Source organism: Drosophila guanche, unplaced genomic scaffold, assembly GCF_900245975.1.
Source record: "Drosophila guanche unplaced genomic scaffold, DGUA_6, whole genome shotgun sequence".
Lineage (NCBI taxonomy): Eukaryota > Metazoa > Arthropoda > Insecta > Diptera > Drosophilidae > Drosophila > Drosophila guanche.
In genome coordinates, this window is record NW_022995751.1 from 4,680,382 (window position 1) to 4,703,311 (window position 22,930).

The following is a 22,930-nucleotide window of genomic DNA, read 5'->3' on the forward strand; positions in this document are numbered from 1 at the left end:
CTCCAGCTATTAGCTTTTACCCACTAACTTTCATTGTTTGCCGCACAAAATGGTAATCTTCCAAAGGGCTGGCAACCGAATTACACGCGAGATAGACCTGGCCCATACTCCTCCCTGGGCTGCAGCTCTCTTCTTCCACTCTTCCCTGTGCTGAAGCTCACTTCTTCCACTCCGGGCGGACATGGCAGACGACACGCACACACCCAACGGCCTCAAACAAACATGGCGCAAAGTCAAACAAGTGCTCAGCCCTGCACGGCCATTACTTAATGGCGGCCAAAGCGAGAACAATTTATGCTACCCCTGCAATGGGGCTCGTTCCTTTAGTGATAATGCCAGGCCATGTGAGGCGTCAAAAGCTTAAATATTTACAGTGCCCCAAAAAGCAGCAAGATTAGACCAAAAGCAGAATCAGCACTAGAACCAAAGCCACACGGCCAGACAGCCAGCTAGAGGCTGAAAAAAACAAAGAGATAAATTGCGGGGGGGGGACAGCAAGCGGGAGGGCAAAAAAATCATGAAAATATTTGTTAAAAGGCAAATAAATTGCGGAAGATAAAGATCTAGTTTTGATTAAAATTTAAGCTTTTTCACAACCTCAGCAGCTACCGAACTGAGCCAAGCTGCGACGCGTCTCCGCTGAAAGATCAACAAAAGCGTCCGAAAAAAGGAGTAGCCAGAGGGGAGCGGAAAAGAGCGGAAAAAGAAGAAATTAAAACTTGTCGCATCGAGAATTTATGTTTGTTTTGAACACAGAGAAAGAAAGAGAGGGAGAGAGAGAGGGAGACTGCGACAGAGAGCGGGATATAAATTAGAGTCTGCGTCTGGGATGGGGAATAGTTCGTTATCATATTGTAGCGTGGACAGCATGTTGTTGCTCTGCTCGTATATGGCAAACAATACGGTACTTTTAACACCAGAAATCAGGGGGAGCCAACAAAGCCAAAACAAAGGCCAAGACAGCACAGAAGCGACAGACGCGTAGCTGCCGTTCGAGCAGCTGGCCCAAACACCACAAACCACAAGCCGCGAGATGCCAGAGGAGCTCTCCAGCCACAGATACAAGATACAAGATATCCGTAGTATAGGTATAGGTATAGGTATTGGACGGACGGTTGCCCCCATTTGCATATGAATGTGGTAATGATTACAAATTTCGCTCGTAAAAATGTTTAGTTTGTTTTTTCGGTTTTTGGTAGCATAATTAACTATGGATCCGAATGCGATCCCCAATTCCAATCTGTTGCGGTTGCTGTTGTTGCTGTTGCGGCAATTTAACCGCTTCGCATGTAACTGCCAGATACAGATACAGATACAGATCTTGTATCTGGTTTAATAGATACTCGTGGATGGATACGCATGCCCAGGCAAACGAATGTCAATGGACCTCTCTCTGCGTTGTGTTTTGTGGGAAAGTGTTGAGCCGTTTACATTACGATTTATATGTATATGTATGGGGAGACTTTTTATTGAATGAATCGAACCTTTCACAGCCAATTAATAGCAGCTAACAAGATCGATGCTCTTGCAGATAGGCCCAACGAGCTGCATAATTAATAGATTTTGACCTCAGCTAGTCATGGGAATGGCCTCACTGGGGAACTACTCTCTTTCACTTAACTCTCAGAGAGGTTCCTGCATCTCTCAGCATAAGTCCCACAAAGCGTGGAGGGGCAGTTGCCAGGATCCAGGATCACTATTGGCCATCACTTCCATCTCGCAGTTGTGTTTACTGTGGCGCGTTACCTTAATTTCTTGGCGCCATCATCTTCATACCCTTTGCCCATTCCCATTCCCGATCTGCGGGTTCCCTTTCCCTTTCCCTTTACTGCCTCCTTTGCTGCGTCATAAAATTAAAACTCTTCACTCCATCATTTTCGTGTGCGAGTGCAACATTTGACAGGTAAATGTCTGGGAACGAAATCTCCACTGACTGACTGGCTGGCTGGCTGCTGGCTGCTGGCTGGCTGCTGCTGCTGATGGCCGCCGCCGCGCCTCTTGATTGAAGGAACAACGGAACAGAACAGCAACAGCAACAGAATAAAGGGAAAACACAAACATTTTGGATACCCTTACATCTACTAACATTGGGAGAAGTTAAATGCCAAATGTATAAGCGAAAAAACTCAGCATTTTCATGAATTTTATGCCATTTGCGATCACTCAAATAAAATATCAAAAAAAATTAAGTATTGCCTGACTTCAAGGCATCCCCTCTTCGTTGTTTTGTATCCCAGAATTATTTTATATCTTTTTCTTTATTAATTTTTCGTGTGCTTTGTCTCTCCAGTTTCCACTTTTTTTTTCTCGAGTTGGTTGCTAAGCAGTTGGCCATAATTTTGGACAGATTTATTGGGCAATATTAATTTTTATATCGAAGACTTTTGTGGATTAACAGAAAAAAAGAGGTGTGTGCCATGGGGAGTTCTCGCTCACATTATCACCTACAGCTGAGAACTGATCCCAGAGCAGCAGACTGCTGTAGGTAAGCGCTCTGAACAAGGAAACCCAAGTCCAGCGATCTTCTCTGCTGGCTGATTGTTTTTGTTTGTCTCTGGCTTTGTCTGCTGATTGAGTCTGGCATGGATGGTTGCCTCGGACGTGTGAAAATGCATTTGCATATTCAATCAACGGCACAATAAATACAGCTCCATGCCTACATACGAATTCATACAGAGTCGTTAAACAAGATTTACATATGAAAATAACAAAATATTTAACAGCAGCAGCAGCAGCAGCAGCAGCACCAGACACTCAGCCCCTCGTCGCCTCCACCTGCCCCAATCCAATGTCCAAAACTCAAATTGAAATTGTCAATAAGTTGAGCTTTGGCGACGACCCATAAATGTGAGCCACAGTCTCGCAGTCGGACTTGGACTCGAGACTCCCCAAGTTCCGCGACTCATGCCTCACTCACTCGATCTGTTAATAGCCACGATGACGGGGCGATCTGTGATCGGAGGAGATCTGCGATGCTGTCTTCTGCTGGCGCATTTAACAAAATATTTGCGTGGGCATTTTGGCTATTTTCGAACCGAATTTGTATTAAAATTAACAGCCATGCATCACACAGAGCAATGGAAACGTTTCCCCCAAAAAGAATTCCAATCACAATGGGGCGCGGGGCTTTGAGTGAGTGTTGGCTTATCGCGACGACACGACACGAGCTCTCCACAGCAGCTGCTGGCTGCTGGCTGCTGGTTGGTGGCTTCTGGCTGCCACTTTCCATTTCTAAGCAGGAGCCAACGATAAGCGAAATCAGAGCTGTTGCAGCTGCAGTGGCTGCGGTTCGTTCTGGGAGAGTTATCAGCACCGCGTGCCCCAAGTGCCCAAACATCGAAATGCAAAACCATAAAACAAATTATGAGCGATACGCTAAATCAAGCAAATGCATTCGAATGGAACAGTAATATTTTCGGGGGACTTAATGAAAATGTTGCCACTGCCAGTCAAGTGTTTAGAGAGCACAAACACACACAAAAGCACACCTAAAACACACACACAAACACACACAGAGAGACTCCACTCCACTGCACGGCGATTGCTACACGCAAGTGAAAAAATGTTGGCGCCAGGCGCCACTAAAACATCTTATGAATGAAGTAGACACATTTTTTTATACAAGTTGTGGTTGTTGTTGTTGTTGTTGGTGAGTTGCATGTGCCCCTCTTTACCATTTGTTTGCTTGCTGTGTGGCGTCGCTCTAAAGCGGAGTCTGGCGTTGAGACAGCGGAGATCGGGCAGTCAGTCTCTGCATTGCTGCCTGTCATTGTATTCATTCTAGGGAAGTTTTTCGGGAGTTTATTAAGTTATTAAAATTAAATTAGGATGGAAATACTTTCTTCTCATGAAAACTCAACAAATTGCCATTAAAAAATATGAAGGATACGAATAACCCCCACTTGGGAATACTCGCCAATTCTGTGCCAAGTTCTACAGCTAAAAAGTGTCGCGTTTTTGCTGTTTTTACATCAAATTTCCTATCCACCTCTGACCAAGCACTTCTTTGGTTCATTAAGCAGCTCTTTCTCTGCGTTTTTCCAGCTCTTTATCAATCACACTTGTGGCGGGGCTTTCCACAGACAATTTCCATTCGCAGCAGAGCTACCTGTAACCTAGGCAGCGGCATGCTCCGTGTTCCACATTAAATCCACGCACTAAAGGCATTAATCACCATTTTCACGCGACGCCCTGTCGCCGGGGCTGTTCGAGCCCAACCCAACTCGTTAGTCCACCCAGTCTGACGCGTTGCCGAGGTGCCAGCGGTGCCCTGGTGCCATGGTGCGGTGTGCTTCCTGGAAAAGTCCATGCAGCATAGACTGAGCCACCGCCACCGTGTTGACTAATGACGCGCATTTAGCAGCGATTAATGAATTTTATGAGCAGCCATAATTTTATGGCACATCAACTCAAGTGACCGACGGGCCGCTGGAATTTCCAGCGAATTTCCCCGCTTCAGAGCCATTGAGTGGCCATTGAGTTTGGCCCAAAGCTGCCAGGACCTGCGGTTTTATTGCACATCCTACCTGGGCGCTGGCAGCTCTGGCAGATCGCTCACGAGTAGGCAGGCACCGGCGTTATGTACTTGAGATTTTTATGACCATTTCTATGCGTTCCTCTGGGTAATACTCATATGAGAGTGAAGACTGGAACTGCGGAGTGCATCTATTCATATGCTAATCAAGTGCTCGGATCGGTGGCTGCGATTGTTCAGCTTGCTGTAGCCCTTGGGCATGTATGGGGCGTTTGTATGACAGCTAATGTCTCGCATAATAGAAATCACCTACTTAAAATCAAGTGCAAATTGTACAGACGCCGCCGCAGCTGAGCCACTTGAGATCTCTCGGGCGAGAGTCCCAGATGAGAGTCTTCGCTGCCATTCCTTTCCCATGTCAACCGCTCCATGTAATCCTTGAATAATTGAAACAAAGCGCAAATTTGTTTTTACAGTTTGTTGCAGCCCCGCAGATCCCATTTTCCATGCAGTGTGTCTCCGGGGTTTGTTTTCATTTCCCTAAAGATATCTCTGTGCACTTTTGTTTGTCACAAAGATTTGCTCAAAGGATTTACCCAGGGAGAGGGTAGGGAGAGGGAGTGGTAGAGTGCGGTAGTGGTGCATATGCGTACATCTTGCGGTTGGGTTTTTAGTTTATTTTTACTGCTGCTTAAACAATTTTCGCTTAAATTGTTTGTGCCAAATGGGATTTGGGCTTACCACAAGAGGCTTGGTTAAAGGATAACAATCATTTTGGCTATTGTCGTGCCAGGGGCACATATCGTAGGAGCCTATCTTTGGGGACAATTGACGGAATGTTGTCATCTGTTTGTCAATTTTTATGTTTGCCTTGGGAGCCCTTGTTAGACTTAAGTGGCATCTTTCCCTGTTATCTAGCTGCTGCAGCTGGATCTGCTTGATTTGTGTTTATTTTCAATGTAAGGATACACTCAATGGATCGTTGATTGTTGCATAAACAACAGCAACATGTTACATTTAGGGTAAGAACCAAACTCAAGGGGGTTAAGGAAGTGTAAGCTAAACAGAAGGAAAGTTATCAAAGAACTCTCACAAAATCGAATGCAAGCTTTTGCTCTCTTTAATTTGTATTCCAGTGTCCAGTTTTGAGTCTTCCCATAGCGGAAACCACTTTTTACCCATATGATAATCACGCCCCGCTCTGTTTTTTAAGGCAAAGAGACAAGACTTGGTGCAGAGATAGCTCTTTCGGCATACCACAAACGATTATCTGCATCGGTGCACACTCAACGAATTGAATCTCAGCATCTCAGCATTCTCAGCCATCCTCTCGGCTGCCCAGTCTCTGTCCAGACAATGGCAGCGGTTAAAGTACAAAGCATCGCACTTTATTAACTACTTGAGATTAGGGCTGATAAAGAGATAATCTCAGTCGGTCGGCTCTCAGAACTCCAAGTGCAGACCGTTCCCTACTCCTACAACCACTGGGCAGAGACAGACACAGACAGGGAGAGCAGAGAGAGAACTACTTTCGGTAGCTGTGCCGGTGTAATAAGCATAACAATATCGTTGTCCGCCCAATTGACAAGCCAGAGCAAGCAGTGCCCATGTCCCTGCCCCTTGTGTGTGTTATCTGGAGCGATGTTGGCTTGTAAAATGGATCACAGGTATGAGAGGGAGGATCGCGCAGCGGAGGTGAGATCAATGGCAGCATCAGCAAACAGACATGGAACAGGCTTATCAGAGATCCACACACACGTCACTGCACTTTCACCAGACATCTCGTCATCCAGTCAGTCAGCGACAGCCCCTGCCCCTGCCCCTGCCTCTGCCCCTTGCCTAGCTTGGCGCAGCTGCCCTTTGATCAGTGTAGCGTAATTTTAAGCCAAATTGGTTGGGCCTTTTGGTGTTCCCGTTCCCGTTCCCGTTCCCGATGGCAAAGCCAAGGCAAAGGTATCCAGCGGAGTGCCAATGTCAGGGCTCGTCCTTTGGCGTTGGCCTGCCGCACTTCTTCAATGGCTTAGTGTGAAGTTGTAACATCTCCGTGGCCCTAAAGGGAGGCAGGCAGCCAGGCTGTGTTTTCTGCTCTTTTGAGGCGTGGAGCTACTGCTGTGTAATGGGATTTATATGCAGCATGTACTTCCCTTTGTCTCGCCTTTCTTTGGCCATAATTTGAGATTGTTTTTCTATGCGCAGTAGCTGCAGGATGAAAGGTAATTGAAATTCTAAAGTTGGATTATCCAACGCTCCAACCGAGAGCAGGGGAAATCCAGGCATTGCCCCCAGGTCTGGTGTCCAAATGAGGCATGACAACGCCGCAAGTGTTTATGCAAATGCATTTTAACACCTTTGGACACAAATATTTTACCAACTACCGACAATCATATTGATAACTTTAATAAATAAACCACAATCCGCAGTCGGAGTCGGGGCCTGGGTACCCATTTCCACAGTTGCATTTTTCAGCTCCAACTCTGACTCTGTGGCTCTGTGTATCTGTGTATCTATGTGGCTACCGCATAACAGTTGCTGCAACGTGAGGCGTAAATTAATTCTATTGAAGTTGCTGCCAGTTCCATGAAAAAAAAAACTCACCGCCCGTAGCTCCATGTGCAGCCACTGCAGCTAGGCAAACACTGGCACTGCAGTGGAGCTGCTGGCCATCGGGCTGGTGTTTGGCCCAACAAAGTGTTGAATCCGTTGCTCCCGCTGCTGTGTTTGCTTGTTTGCAACTTGGACGTCGTCGTGGCTCATTATGCGATCGCGTTAACCTGTGAAATGTATTGTTTGCTCAGCAATAATACAACAGCTTGGGGTACGGGGGAAAAGCTTCAATGTAGCAGCTAGACAGTTGCCAGTTTGCTGGAGTGTAGCCTCTAATCCCTGACTATTGACAAAAACTCAATACCAGTAGTTGGCATTTATGAATTATGGAAAACTACGGGCAATCCGAGGAGCAGCAGTAGCGTCCAACTGCAGTTACAGCTTCAGAGTTCCATCTGTAACTCTCTGCAAAACTCTTCTCTCTTCGTTTGAACAAATGTTTTATTAATGAAACGATGCCTCGACAGTGTGGCCGGCGCTCGTTGGGGGCAGACAAGTCGCATTCAGTCTCTAAGCGAGACAAATTACCACATTTCAACACATACTCAAAAAACCAACACACACTGGCGCTGAGCACGCCCTGCCCCCCACCCAGTGTTCCAGCTGTACTCATGGATGGACTGCCCCCCACTTATGTTTCTCTCCCTGTTCGAGCCAAGTGGCCCTTTTGGCGCCCATTGCAATTGTGTGGCCCTTGTGGTCATTAATAAAAATGTTGAGCAGAAGAAAAAATCAAATAAAAACGAACAAATGGACGGGAGGTCCGTTTGGACAGCTTCAAGCTTGGAGCTGCACTTTTTGGTGGGTCCAATACGCCAGTTCAGCCTCTACTTTGGGTCAAATAAGCCAAGTCAGAGACGTGAGCATGAATCAACCTGTCAAAAGTCTCGTTAACGCCAACAGCAGAGAGAGAGAGTGAGAGAGAGAGAGAGAGGATATGTTCGGTTCGGCTCTCCTGCTCTTTGGCTCGGCCATAACGAAGCTGCTGTGAGCTGTAGGAAGAGCCAACGCCTAGCAAAACTTTCCTCAGATCAAGGTAACACTCTTTAAAACCTACCTGTAGCTCATCTAATGACTTCCCTTGCTCCATCCCCTGGTTAGACCACCAGCAAGCCACTCCATCAAGTCTTCAATGGCACATTCGGAGCACAGCAGTTGCCCTACAACTCAAATAACACACGCAAAGATCACGCAGAAGATGTGCACCAAGGAACCCCGAGGGGCTGCCAAAACCGCTGTGCAGCCAAACAAGCTTCAACAACGAGGCAACATCGCGGGGCAAGGGGAAATTTCATTAAATGCCACATTTGGGCAGCCCAAAAACTGGCGCCAGGCCACAGCAGCAGGGTCTGTCGGAGGGACACGAACAAATAAGCAACAATTTCTTCTACATGTTGTGAGCAAATTTGGCTGGAATGCAGCCACGCTGGAGCGGGGGGTTGGCGGGGCAAATGAAGTGCGCCGGTGTGCTGCTAAACGATCTTGCCACCGCCCGTCCACACCATGCCACACACACAAGAGGCATGGATCCCACTGGAGGCACGCACGAACTCCGAACTTGGGGCAGAACCAGCTTGTTAGCTCGAGATTGGGCACGGGGAGAGGAGCGGGGTGGAGAGGGTGCAGCGGTGGGTACGAACCGGACGGCACTCCGACCTGGCCTGGCCCTTCACTCGTCGCCTGGCAGCCGACTGGCGCTAACCTTGTCTGGCTTTCGGTTTGTCTCTCGCTTGGGTCTCGGGTTTTGGGTCTGTGGCCGCAGAGGCCCCACCGAATTCAGAGGTGCAAATACGTTCAGGCCAGTCTCCAATTTGTGCTGGAAAGTGATCATTCATGGGGGGCAGTGCCGAGCCACACAGCTACACAGCTACAGTCAGCGTCATTGCTGTTATGCTTATGCCATGATGACTTTTGGGTTTCTCGGGCTGCGACTGTGTCTGCCTCTCGTTGTTGGCCGTCGTCGTCGCCATCGTCGAAAAGGAAATGAAATATTTGTCTGGTCGAAAAGTTATCATTTTATTAAAAAGCGAAGGCAATCAACGCATTCACATATTAAAACCGATTCTCCGCTCAACTTGTGGGATCTCGTGAAACAAAGGCAGCAACACACACATTCCGTTTTTATAGGTCGTGCCTGTCCATGGAGGTAGAGTGAGGCCTGAGTCACATGCCTCGATCGGGAGACAGGGGCGTGGCTGACTTGGAAGACGTCGCGCCAGTCGTCGCCAGTGCCAGTCCCAGTCCCTGTCCCTGTCCCAGTCCCTGTCCCTGTACCAGCCACTGACCAACTGTGTTGTGCATGTCTCCTCGATTATAATTGAAGGGTTTCTTTCTTTCTGTACTCTCGAATGAATCTCTGCCCCTTGTGTAGAACGGGAGGCGTGGAGTGGGTGTTACTGGTAGATTTTCATCTGGTTGGGTTACAAATGGATTTGTCTAGTTAGAGCGCCTGACTAATGTGCGGGCATCAACAGGGAGTTGTGTTCGCTTTGCACTCACATTTCGTGGGTGTTTGGCAGGTCATGTAAATTGACAAAATACAGAAGGAGCTGCTGGCTCGAGTTAGCTGCGACATGTGAAAGCTATAGAGATCTGTTCCCGTCCCGGCACTCATAACTCAATCAGCCATCAGGCATCATAAAGAACTCGTCTGTCTCTTATCTAGCCAGAGACCTACGCACAGTCCAAGTCTCAGTCCCATTTTGGGTTAATAAACTCCCAATATAAATGTTGAAATTAATTAATGTTTATTATCACAGACAAGTCAAAGACTAAGGACCCACCACACTGATCGCTGTATAATCCAGAGAGTTGGAAACATTGAAATCCAATTAAATGCTGACCATTAAAGAGCCAGCATGATGTTTGCCTCAAATTCATTTTTAATTGCTTATTTCATAAAAAGAAGAGAAATGTTGCTGCTGCTGCAACAGGTTCCCAGCTAGTTGGAATTCGAGGTGCTATTATCATATTAACGCTTCCAACGCCAAGACATTCAAATCGAGACAACCTTCTAATGGTTCGGAGCCCACGCTCGAGAGAGAGAGAGAGAGAGAGAGACGCAGCCCAGGCGAGTGCCTCGTAAAGAGCTGAAGCTGAAAGAGAATCCCAGAAAGTGAATTACAGAATTTTTGATTGATGTCCTTGGCCGTCAAACGCTCGCCTAAACGGCTGCAATAAAAAATGTACCACATTGAGCCCCAGCGGGCGGTAACCTGGCGCCAGTGATATATTTCACCCTTTTTCACCAGCGATCCCAACCGAGAGATCCAACGATCCAACGATCCAGCAGAGGGGGAACAGAACAGCGTGGGTCGTCCGTGGTCAGCCTGAGAATATCTTCGAATGGACTGGACGGAGGCGACATTCGCTGGACAGGCACACACAAAAAGGTGGAAATGTTAAAATTTAATTATGGGTTCGGATTCGGGTTTGGAGTTGGAGGTTGTGGAGACCATCCATCCATCCATACATCCATACATACATATATCACTGCAATAAAATGCACGACTCGCGGGACTCGCCAGAGTGTAGAAAAGTCAACAAAAATTTGTTTTTAATTTACAATTTAATATGCGTTATAAAAAATTGGACTCAATGACGAGACATAAATATTTATGAAGGCTCTCGCTCTGGAGCCGTAGAGGGTATCCCTCTGTCTCTCTGTCTCTCTGTCTCGCACTGAATGGAGGCCAGGGAGTATGCGCTACAGATTTATGGCTGCTTGGCTAAGGATATCAGGTGTGAGAAGTCTGAAAATGATCTGGCAAAGAGATAAGTAATTATAGAACCATAAATCGAACATAGGAAGAATGGAATATCTGTTGGGATCTTACACAAAAGGCAACTTCCCTTTTGGACATGTTCCCTTTGGTTGCCAATATGCTCCACTTTAGTTGCCCTAACATTTTGGGAACACATTCTTGCAGAATTTGTCAAAGGCAACTTGTGACTCGATTTCACATATGCCACACACACATCACGCTGCTGGGCTGCATAAATTGCCAAACTTGGCTGGAGCTGGCCACCTCTGCTGTCCAGTCCAGCCTGGCCCGGACTGTCCGACTGTTTTGACATTTAGAGGCGTTGTTGTCGACGTCTGAGGAGTCCGCGAATGAGACTCAAACTGAGTCGGAGACCCAAGCACGGCGACTGCAGCTCATTATTTATTATGAATTCTATAAATATTAATGGATTTTTAAATGCAATTATAACAACTAATTAATAATGTGCATTTTTAATTGTGCCACTGCAGGATGGAGCCCAGGCCAAAGCGCAGTCAGTGGAAGCTCAAAGAGACTGCAGACAGACGGAGAGTCCGTCATTTAGAGCTGGCCAAAAGCATTTGACGTATTGGCTGACGTATTTATTGCTTGTTTTCTCGCTGCAACTTCGACTTTGGCGCTCGCTTTGGCTCTGTCTTTGGCAGTTTCTTGTTTCTTTCTACTTGGGGTGCTGTTATGAAATGCCTGCTCCTCCGTTTTGCGATCCGCGAATCATTGGGCCCAAAAAAAAAACGAGGTGCGCGAAAAAATTAAACGAGAATGTCTGACAGAATTTATTTTAATTAGTGCGAGTGAGTTGTGAGCGGCATACGAGATGCGACAGACACGCTGAGGCTGCAGGCTGTAGCAAGGGGAGGTTGAGGATGGGGATCGCTGCGGATTGGCAATCAACTGGCAAATGGCCACAGGCAATCATAGATCAAAATACAGAGCAAGGCAACCAAAAACTGAACGCTGATCACAGGCACAAAGTGCCGACAAAGTTGCTAAATTTTCGCCAAGCAGAGGCAGGCAGGCAAAAGATCAATTGCCGATCGATCGCTGATCGCTGATCGCTGATCGTATCGATTACACCGTTCGACTTCTGTGCGCATGCCTGGAGGGATCAGGTCAATTGCCCATGGGTATGGTATGTGTGCCACACCTCCCCCCTGGTAATCGATATGGCAAAACTATGGGAATAGATACCTCCGGCTGGAAATGCATCTTAAGTAGCCATTTAATGTTCCCAGATGCCGAAACGCTGATAAGGCGGCGACGGCGACGGCGACGGCGGCGGCGGCGGCGGCGTCTCTCCTCCTAGATGATCGCGACGGCGATGACGATCGGTAGCCCAAAGACACAGCTTAGGCTGTCCAAAGCACTTGCGGGCGCCATAATGCACACAGGGATGGGATGCGATGGGATGGGATGGGGGAGGGAGGGAGGGAGACAGCTCCATAACGTGAGAAATATACATAAATATTATGCAGAGAAAGGTAAGAGGACGATCAATCGATCGATCGCCCAAAACATCTTAACAAATTATGAGTAGGCTCCCTCTTGGGCTCTTGGGTCCGTCGTTAAGTATCTCAACTAGTAGCCGCTAGGCAGCCACGGCAAGTGATCATCTCAACGACAGGCCATCGATCATTTCACAAATGCTGAAAAACAACCCAAAAAAAAAAAAACTAAAACTGAGATTCAGACAGGCCCATGCTGGCGTGGGGTAGAAAGCGTGTTGGAAAATTAAATCATCGTTGTGGTCGGAGTTTGAGTCGGAGTCTGGGACTGAATTCACCTCCGTTTTCTTGCCTTAATGATGCACAACGCACCTTCGCAGTCGCTGCTTAGCATCTACCAAAAACAGAGACAGAGAACAGAACAGAAAAGATCTCTATCAGCGAGTTAACTCGTTTAGCATTTAGTTGCCGGCGCCTTGGCCACAACCTGCGAGGCTGTGAGCCAACTTTATCGTGTAGTTTGCATCTTTATGCTCATTCCGTTTCTCAGGATTGGAACTGGCACTGGCACTGGCACTGGGTTTGAGATTGGGTTTTGGATTTGGATTTGGATTGGGCTGCAGCCACGCCTCTTATTAGCCCAACAGACAGTGTCGTTTATATCATTTATATTACATTTTATGATGGTTTTCCCCTTTGTCTTGGTATAAATTAAGTGTAACTTGTAGTTTTGGCATCCCCCAAGGAGGGGCAGGTGACAGACAGACTCTCTCCCTCTCCCTCTCCCTCTCGCTGGGTGCGTGTGTTGGTTAATTAGGGGTCATCCATGATTTATTGATGCGACTCCAACCTGTCCCATTGATTATGGGCATTAATAAGCTGATGGTCTTTTAATATATGAATATGGCTGATCAATTTGATCTGCGGGTTGCATGTTAATTAGCCCAGTCCAGGCCTGTCCCCTTGGGGCCACAGTGTGTGTGGGTTGACATGGAGCTTCCGTCCGCAGTCTCCTCCCGCAACAGCACAGAACAGTAGCCTGGGGGTAAGGTAATCTGCTCTGGTCCAATCTTATCAAACCCAAACATATGTCGTTGTCAACCTTTGCCATGGTGGACGGCTGTGTTCGGCTTGTCCGGCTACCGTTCAGCATCTGCAGATTCGAGGCGGCAGATAGCAGCCTCACAAAGCAGAACCCCGAAAACCCCTCCTTAGATGTCCTTAGCCCAGCAGAGTACACAGCTCGGAGTTGTCTGGCGCCAACGGGCTACTTGAGAGAGTTCTTCGAGAGCAGCAGCCACTTGTCGCTTGTCTCCGCTCTTGGTCTTTATTGCCCCGAGAACTCGGCGCGGAAGGCGCGACAAAGGACAATAGACAATTATTACTTCAATTGGCGACACAAGAACTCAGACTGGAACAGCACGACGGGCCAGTGGCAGTGGCAGGTACACTGCCAAACATCTTAAGCAACGGAACGCGCCCGCCTACGGAACACTTCACACCAAGCCATACTTCGACATACCACAAAACGGGCTGAGACTGAGTCTGGGATGTGTGCCCGATCCTCAGATGGGAGAGCAGAGCAGCCCGTGGTCACTTTGTGGGCTGTGCCGATGTCGCGTCAACTGTGTCTGTGTCTGCCCGATTAGGGTTACACTCTCATCTGGACTATAGTCCTGTGACCTTCTGTGATGCAATTACACCTGAGTTATCAGAGACATTCGCCCCAGCTGCGACTACTGTCTATTGTTCCCCTTTGTCGGCCTCTGCGCAGGCGTGAAGCGTTACATTTTTGAAATCTTTTGTTACTCGCATCAAAAGCAAAAGTCTGCTCCGATATTTGTACAAACATATTTTTTATGATGCTCTGGCGCCCGACTCAACGACAACCTCCTCCCAGCGACGATCACCGGAGATATGCCGTCTCGTCGCGCACCGGGCAGATCGTCACGAAGGGCACGAAGGGCACGAAGGGCGTGCCAAATGACAGCGAAATGCAAATTTAATGGGCAGCATTCGCTGGAAACTTTCTTTCTAGTCGATTGACGGTGCAGTCGAGCCTGAAATTATATATTTGCTGGGAAGAGATTTGCAAGATTTGCTGTGGTCTCTGGTCTGCTCTGCTGGCTGCACTTGATGCCACAAATTTAGCTCAAGATCAATGTCGCTGGTGGTTCGGGGAATGTTCCAGAAATGCAATAACTTGTGTATACAATTCCTGCATCGATTGAAGTTCGTGTTTAGCCTGTAAGTAAAAGAAAATACAGTTTTATTAGCAATATTTTGAGTTTATCTATGCATGAATTTGCTTTGCTTTCCATGCAGATGGAAAGTAACTAAAAGAAATAAAACAAATGATTGATGGCACAATTGCGCGGGTGTTGCACCACATCCAAAGTGATCCCTAGAAATACACTACCATCCAAGCAACATTAATAGTCCATCGAGTCGAACTTTCTATGGATAATTTATAGTTTTTACACGACTGGCAGCCATTTTCCACTGCTGACAGGCACTAATCAAATGGCTAATTGTTGAGTTCCACAGACCCGATCCGAAATGTATTAATTCTGCTTTTGTTTTCTGGCTGGGTCATGGCCATGGGCTGGCAAATCAATAGTAAGAGCTGGAGCTGGAGCTGGGGAACCTGGGCATATCGGAATTCCAAAACGGGTAATTAACAAAGTCAACAAAATTTATGTTTCACCTGTCGGCATAAAAGTACAAAAATACACACACAAAAAATGCCCAGACATTGTCGGAGATAGTCGGTAGTAAGAGAGAGGGAGAACGACCAAGGCAAATTACAATTACGGGGAAGGGCAAAGGCAAAGGCGGCAAAGGAGGAGCAGCAGACAACGCATGTGCCCAGAAGGCCAGACCCAAGACTCGGGTGGCTGGCAGCGGAAGAAGACGGCTGCAATGGAAACAGCAATGGACATTTTCCGACAGCGCCAAAGCGGAGAAACAAAGAAAAACGAAGAAAAAGAAAGAAAAAACAGCAGCAGCTGGGACAGAAGACAGCGCTGCTGCAGACAGGCGCGCTGTGGAAAATCTCACTTCTGAATTACAAGCTACGCCACATCCACACATCCACACATCCACATCCAAGTCCATGTCCAGTCCCCTCTGACGACTGACAGTGATCGAGTGAGCGAAATGGAGAGAGAGAGAGAGCAGCAGGGCGCAGGCAGCTAGAGCGAGATGGAGGCGATGCAGTGGTGCAGAAAAACACTGCGGCTGATGAAAATCAACAGGGCTAAGCGTTAACTTCGCCACTCCACGCAGCACGGCACAGCACGGCTGCTCTCCTCGCAGTCTCCCCACCAACAAAATGGCGCTCTGGAACCGATCTCTGCTAGACAGAGTCAGCTATAGTGCCGAGACGTAGGCGTCGGTCTGCGCCAGCCAATCGTCGGCGCTCTCCTCGGGAACCCGTTTGGCAGGTAGTCCATCCGTCCAAGCAGACAAAACCGGCTACGACGCGCCCTGAGCTAAGCATCGCCGCTGAGCCACTCCAGATCAGTTCGTTGCGAAACGTCGTGCGTGAAGGAACACAAAAAACTAAAGAGCGGAAGAAAGAGAGTGTCAAGTGTGTGAAAACAGAACCAGAAACGAAAGAGATTCTACAGTGATTCAAGCTATTATTTTGTGAAGTTATTCGAAATGATTTCCATGCAAGAGTTGATGGAAGTGCGAATGCAGCAGCAGCTGGCCCACGAGATCTATCGCCAGCAAATAATGCAGCGCATACCAGGTAGGTGCAAGTGAAGATTAAATGCCGACGGGAAATGATCGTCAAGTGATCTTGCTTTAGTTATGAGCACATCAAACGCTGCATTTTTAATTAAATATCACAGATTTATGTTTGATTTCCCTTCCTGCACATTTATGGCTCTTGTCTAACTAACGAACTAACCAAACAACTTCTACTTCCACTTCCAACTTCTTTGCAGATCCCTTTCCATCGATGCTGCCTTTCAACATGCCCCAGCCACAAATGATGCTGCCCAGCCGCCCCACCCTGCCCGGCGTGGATGCCAAGCTGGAGAACAACGATCTGTGGCAGCAGTTTCATAAAATCGGCACCGAAATGATCATCACAAAGAGCGGCAGGTAGGTTTCCTCTCCTTTTACTTACACCATTCCTATTCCCAAGAACTTTGAGCACAGCACACACATTATCCTATGCAAATAGAGAGCAGGGCGATCGCTGATCGAGAGCTCGAGTTTTCCACAAACTTGTAAAGTCAAGTGCGGCCAAGCCTATGTAAATATTTGCTGGAAACCCAGTCCATGGCCATTGCCAGTCCCAGTCCCAGTCCCAGTCTACGTCCCTGTCCCTGGCCTAATGTGGCGCCTGGCCATAATTCAGAACGCAGCAGGAGCTCGTCTCAGCGCGCATACAGTGACAACAAGTGCAGCAGCAGCAGCAGCAGCAGAGCAGCAGCAGCCGAAGAAGACGCCGCTCTGGCGCCGGTTCGCTCATAAAAATCTTTCTTCTTTCGGCGTTGACAATCGGGTTTTGGGAACTCTGATCTACCTGCGCTTTTCACACTTTGCCCACAAAGGTTCAGGCACTGTCCCCTCTGCCCAGCACGCTGTTTCCTCTATCATCTTGCGAGTATTTCTCTGATATGGCATTTGGACTACCGACTACCGAAGCGAGAGAAAATTTACATAATTATGAGCCGCCGTTGCCGGATCGGGGGCATGGATCGTGGCTCTATCCAGTCACTTTCTCGGCTCATTAGATATGCATTGAGTGGCACATTCAGCGCTTTGGGAAGCCGTTAAGTCGACTTCAGATTGCGTCTAATTGCTTGGCGCCATGCCCAGCTCCCGTCTATGGTCTCCCCCGTCTCTCCATAGCCAAAGATTATCCAATGCATTTGGGCGAACAATTAATCATTTGTCAGTGGCATTGTTTTGGGCAGGGAGCAGGGAGCAGGGAGCAGGGAGCAGGGATCTGTTTTCGTTCCGTTTTAAATCGATACGCTGCGGAGACTCCCCGCTGCCCCGTTCTGATTCCTTAATTACACACTTGTTAGGCAGGGCCACAGCCACAAATCAAAAAGAAAAACATGGAACATAGTAGATCCCTTTGGAGACGCCTCTTTTTGCCATGGGTCCCCTGATTTATATGCAATTCGTGGCCATCCACTTAATCAACTTCTATTCTTCATTGCAGACGCATGTTCCCCTCGATGCGGGTCTCGTTGAGCGGACTCGAGGAGGAGGCCAACTACTGCGTACTCCTCGAGATGGTGCCCATTGGCGACTGCCGCTACAAGTTCTCCGGCTCGCAGTGGGTTCCGGCAGGAGGAGCCGAGCCCCAGAGCCCACAGCGCATGTATCTGCATCCGGATAGCCCGGCCACCGGTGCCCACTGGCAATCCCAGGCCCTGCTCTTCAACAAAGTGAAGCTGACCAACAACACGCTGGACAGCAGCGGACATGTAAGTGTGCAACACAACGCACTCCCTCATGCAATTGTGTGTCTAATTTGAGATCTTCCTCTCTCCTTTAGATTGTTTTGGCCAGCATGCATAAGTACCAGCCACGCCTTCACATCATTCGCAGCAGTGAGCTCACCCAACTCCCCTGGGCACCGCAGCAGGCGTTCGTCTTCCCGGAGACGGAGTTCGTAGCCGTCACAGCCTATCAGGTGGGTAAACAGACCAAGACCAAGGCAAACTTCATTGACGATTGACGAGACAAAGACTCAGCGGGAGTCCGCCGTCTAATTGCCACATTTGAAAAGTGTCGCCTCGGCAGCCACTTGAGATTGTCTCTCTCCTTAGGACTCCTCTCCTCTCCTCTCCTCTCAGACTCAGGACTCCGTCCAGAACTTTTCAAGTGTTTCACTCACTGACGCCAGCTAGCTCGAATTTCCGGAATGTTTACTTACTTCTTCCCTTTTTGTTGCCTTTGCAGAACGATCGCATTACCAAGCTGAAGATCGACAATAATCCATTTGCCAAGGGCTTTCGCGAGTCCGGCCAGTCGCGCTGCAAGCGCAAGCTCAACAGCAGCTCCAACTCTAGCCCGGAATCGGAGGACGAGGGCTCCAGTGTGAGCAGCTGCGACTCACCGCACTCGAAGCGCCAGCGCCTGGACTGTGAGCAGGACTCGCAGGGCAGTCTCTCGCCAGTGCCCTACTACCCGGCCACGGCTGCACTCAGTCCCAGCCTCGCGCCCTACAATCATCGCCATGCCCTGAGCTATGCCGCTCCGCACTTTGCGGCTGCCTATTTTGGTGGAGTTCCTCAAGCTCCACACATGCCGCTGCCCTATGTGCCTGCTCCAGCGCCGGTTAGTCCCGTGGAGCCAACTCCGGCGAGCTCCTCCAACACACCCAACACCTCGCCACGCACAACGACCTCCACCAAGCGGAACAGCTTCAGCATCTCAGCCATTTTGGCTTACTAAAGAGTGGGAAGCAAATGTCCTTGGGGATGGAGCATTTGTTGTGATCTGTGTGCACATAAAATGTAGAATATAGAGAATATAATGTAAGAAATCTAAGCTACAATCAAGCTGCAATTTGTTAATTAGTTTTAAGTGTATTTGGACAGAATAAATAAAAGAAAGAAATCAAAACGAAATACTTAATGCAAAACCATAGACACCAAACCAAAGACGGGCAACCTTCAGCATTTCCGTTTTTACAGGTTTTTGGCTTATCGCCGAAGCAGAGCTCTGAGAGTCGACCGCTTTGGCGAGCCTAAGACAAATTAATGTTCTCCATTATGGTGACCAGTCAGTTAGTCAGTCGATTCTCGATAGAGCCCAGCACGGGCACGAGGTATCTGAGAAATATCCAACTCCGGTAGTAGTTAAAACAATTCTCCAAAGATAAGGCATCCATTATGAGCAGCGATTTGACGGCTCTCAGGCTGTTTGGTCTTTGCCGACCCACAGTCCAGGCAGAAGAGAAGACAACGACGACAACGATGACGCAGAAGTGGCTTCAGCTCAGCTCAGCTCAGCTCAGCTCACTCTCTGGTGGCGGCTGCCGTCTTGTGAAATTTTCGTTTTATCGCACCTTTTATGGCCATTTGGCCATTGCCGAAGTGGGAGCTGGCTCTGGCTCTGAATTTGATGCTGGATGCTGGAGGCTGGAGGCTCAACACGGAGGCCTCTGGCTCTGGCTCTGGCTCTGACTCTGACTCTGGTGTGGTCATTGCTTGTGTGCATTATCGTGTCAAATGCGACAAATCTGTCTGTGGGCCGGCGGCGGCTGCCTTTTAGCTTGCATAATTGAGCTGATAACTCAACGGCCACTGGCCACCGGTCTCTCCCGGTCCCATGTGTGCGGTCCACTTCTGAGCGTTTCCCAAACTAAACGGTGGCGCCAAACATTTCGTGTTTAATATTTTTAATTAAGTTTTTAGAGTGCAGCAAAGACGAGAGCAGAAGCTGCATTTCTAGCTAGAAATTCCCCCCCAAGCAGCGGCTGCTTCAAAGGTATCTTCGGGAGGATCTTTCAGTCTCCCATTCATAGAAAACTTTGAATAGATTATGCATAATCAATCCTAAATAATTCACTGGACACACGAAACCCATTCCAAAAAGCAGCTTTTGACTAATTTGAAGTTGGTTTTGTTTTAGTGTTTTTTTCTCTCCTCTTTTCGATTTAAATTTGAATTTCAAATGCTGAAACAATTAAATTATGGGATTTGCACGTTTTCACCAAAAACAAAAGGCGGGCAAAGGTAAAGACACATAAAATGTTGGCCACGGCATCGGCTGTGCCTCAGAAGTGTTTTTTAAATGTTGATTTGAGCTTCGTTTCGTTGTTGTTTCTCCTTCTCCTATTCAAAAAACGGTGGCAAAAAGCGTCAAAATTCGGAGATTATGCGATAAAAATGCTAATAATCGTATACTTCACCGCTCACGTATTGCATTTCTAATTTGCGCTTGTTTTAATATAGTTAATGAATTTTTATGTATGGCTTGGTTTTGATCCACTCTCCAGATCCGGTTTTAGCGGTCCAAAGCTGTTGATAATGATAATGAGGATAACGATTCTTTATTGGGAAGGTGTTGCCGTTCGAAATTAGTTTTATTTGTGCCACATGTGTGAGTTTGTGTGCCGCTTTGTTGTTTGTTGTTGCCGTTTTATATTACTAATTATAAAATATTTGATTTGGTATTTAAGCTTTAAGCTATTAAAACGTTGGCGCATTCTGCTTTACGAGGCAACAGTCGGTAAGATTTGATTAAATTGGGCAACCGAAAACAGGTCCAAACTGGGAGAAGCTAAAAATATTTTAATGCGAGTGATAACGCATTAAGCTAAATTTGAATTTGAACTTCTGGAGACGCGCCAACACAGCTGTGATTGTTATGTTGTCCAACACTTATACCGTCGCTACAGACTTTTCCGAAAGAGCGCGCTAGTGAAGAAGCCGCAGTTCCAGACACTTCCGATAGAGCTTAACAGAGCAGCAACAGTGGTTCCAGACAATTCCAATAGAGCGCGTAAGAGGTTGGCAGCATACATTTCATGCGCCAACAACATACTGCAAAAATGTTTCCCAGCACGGACACGAACCTTGTTTTCTAAAAAAATCCATTAAAACAAAGTCATGAAATCATGCGAATCTGATGAACAATGGCTTCTTCAATATTATAAAATTAAAGTTTCAGGTCTAAGAGTTTTAGCTTTTTAGTAATTTTAACGAGAATATCAAATTCGAGGAAATGAGTCGGTATTTTTACGGTATATTTTCAAAGTGAGACGGTATATTTCTGTTGGTCACGCGGTATATTGTCTCGATAACACCGCGGTCACACTGCTGAAAAACCGAAGTGCTGTAATTTCCCTGACCGTTTAGACATAAGAGAGGATTTCCTGACCGTTTATACACAAGAGAGGATTTCCCTGACCGGTAAGACACACGAGAGGATTTCCCTGACCATCATATGAATACAACGAGAAGGTACGTGTGAGACGCTTCTTACGCGTCACAACTTTTATACCTGGTACTTAGTTAGTATATCTGTAAGTTATGGTTTTTTTTTCCGTTTGACATTTTAGTGTGCGGATGAGAAAATGTGCAAAAAACAAAAAAAACTGATGGGCGGGGAGGGTTTAGCCACTGCAAACTTGGTTGCCCTATCTCTTATAGTCTCTGAGTACTTGGCAATCATAAGGACGAACAGACGAACGGACATACAGACATAACTAGATCGACTCAACTATTGATACTGACCAAGAACATATATACTTTATGGGGTCGGAAACGGCTGCTCCTTATAATACGTCAAATGCGACATCATGTTGGCGTTATTAAACTCAGCATACTAAAATTATTTTATATCAAAATTACAGTTAACTTTTGAACCATGCTACGACTAGGAGCCGTTCGTCGTGGGACATTTTTGTTTCTTTGTCGACATGCGAGCAAGGAAGGAAAGCCCGTCGACTCTGGAGCACTGGTGCAGCTGGAGGAGGGCTATAAGAAACTGGCCGCCTCCGACTCCAAGTCGCTGCTAAAGAAGCACCTGAAAAAGGACATCTTTGACAAGCTAAAGAAGAAGACGACACCATCCTTCAACTCATCGCTGCTGGACTGCATCCAATCTGGGCTGTGCAACCACGACTCGGGTGTTGGAATCTACGCGCCCGATGCAGAGGCATACAAAACGTTTGCGGACATATTCGATCCCATTATCGAGGACTATCACAAGGGATTTAAGAAAACGGATAAGCACCCCGAGTCCTCCTTCGGCAAGGGCAAGGATTTCCCCAATCTTGATCCCAACAACAAGTACATTGTGTCCACGCGTGTCCGGTGCGGACGTTCAGTGAAGAACTTCCCCTTCAATCCCTGCCTGAGCGAGTACGAGTATGCGGAGTTGGAGTGCATGATATCCGGTGCCTTGAACACGATGAGCGGCGCGTATAAAGGTGGCTACCTGCCACTCTGCGGCATGGAGAAGTCCGTGCAACAGAAGCTGATCGACGAACACTTCCTATTCAAGGAGGGCGACCGGTTCCTGGAGACGGCAGGCGCCTCGCGCTTTTGGCCCGCCGGACGCGGCATCTACTTCAACGAGGCGCGCAATTTCCTGGTGTGGGTTAACGAAGAGGATCACATCCGCATCATCTCTATGGAAAAGGGCGGGGACCTCGGCAAGGTGTACGATCGCATGCTCGGCGGCTTGGAGGCACTGGGGAAATATCTGGATTTCAGCCGCGACGAGCGTCTGGGCTTTCTGACCTTCTGCCCCACTAATCTGGGCACAACGATTCGCGCTTCCGTGCACATCAAGCTGCCCAATCTGACTGCCAATCCGGAGGAGCTGCAGAAGCTGGCCACCAAATACAATCTGCAGGTGCGCGGCACCAGCGGCGAGCACAGCGAGGCCAAGGGCGGCGTCCACGACATCTCCAACAAGCGGCGGATGGGCCTGACCGAGTTAGAGGCCGTGAAGGAGATGCACGATGGCATTAGCGCTCTGATCGAAGCCGAAAACAAGGCGAGCAAAAAGTAAAAGCATGAATTTTAAACTCTCATTTTTAGTACCACAATTAAATGCATTTCAAATGCTTCAAATACTTACACTTCTGCTTCTCTTCTACACTACACTTCATGGTTGGGTTTTTATTTTTT

General features: G+C 47.7%; 2 protein-coding genes across 2 annotated transcripts; both read left to right on the forward strand.

The window, feature by feature from the left end:
- Positions 1–15,025: 15,025 nt before the first annotated feature.
- On the forward strand, positions 15,026–18,913 carry LOC117587270 (T-box transcription factor TBX6). Its single transcript, XM_034277850.1, has 5 exons — positions 15,026–16,062; positions 16,262–16,421; positions 17,497–17,764; positions 17,836–17,973; positions 18,243–18,913. Exons 1-5 carry the CDS (start codon positions 15,972–15,974, stop codon positions 18,735–18,737), a joined length of 1,152 nt encoding a protein of 383 aa, XP_034133741.1. The 5' UTR covers positions 15,026–15,971; the 3' UTR covers positions 18,738–18,913.
- A 2,724-nt stretch (positions 18,914–21,637) lies between these two features.
- LOC117587271 (arginine kinase-like) lies at positions 21,638–22,853 on the forward strand. The gene has a single exon (XM_034277851.1). It carries the CDS (start codon positions 21,660–21,662, stop codon positions 22,809–22,811), a length of 1,152 nt encoding a protein of 383 aa, XP_034133742.1. The 5' UTR covers positions 21,638–21,659; the 3' UTR covers positions 22,812–22,853.
- The last annotated feature ends 77 nt before the right edge of the window (positions 22,854–22,930 follow it).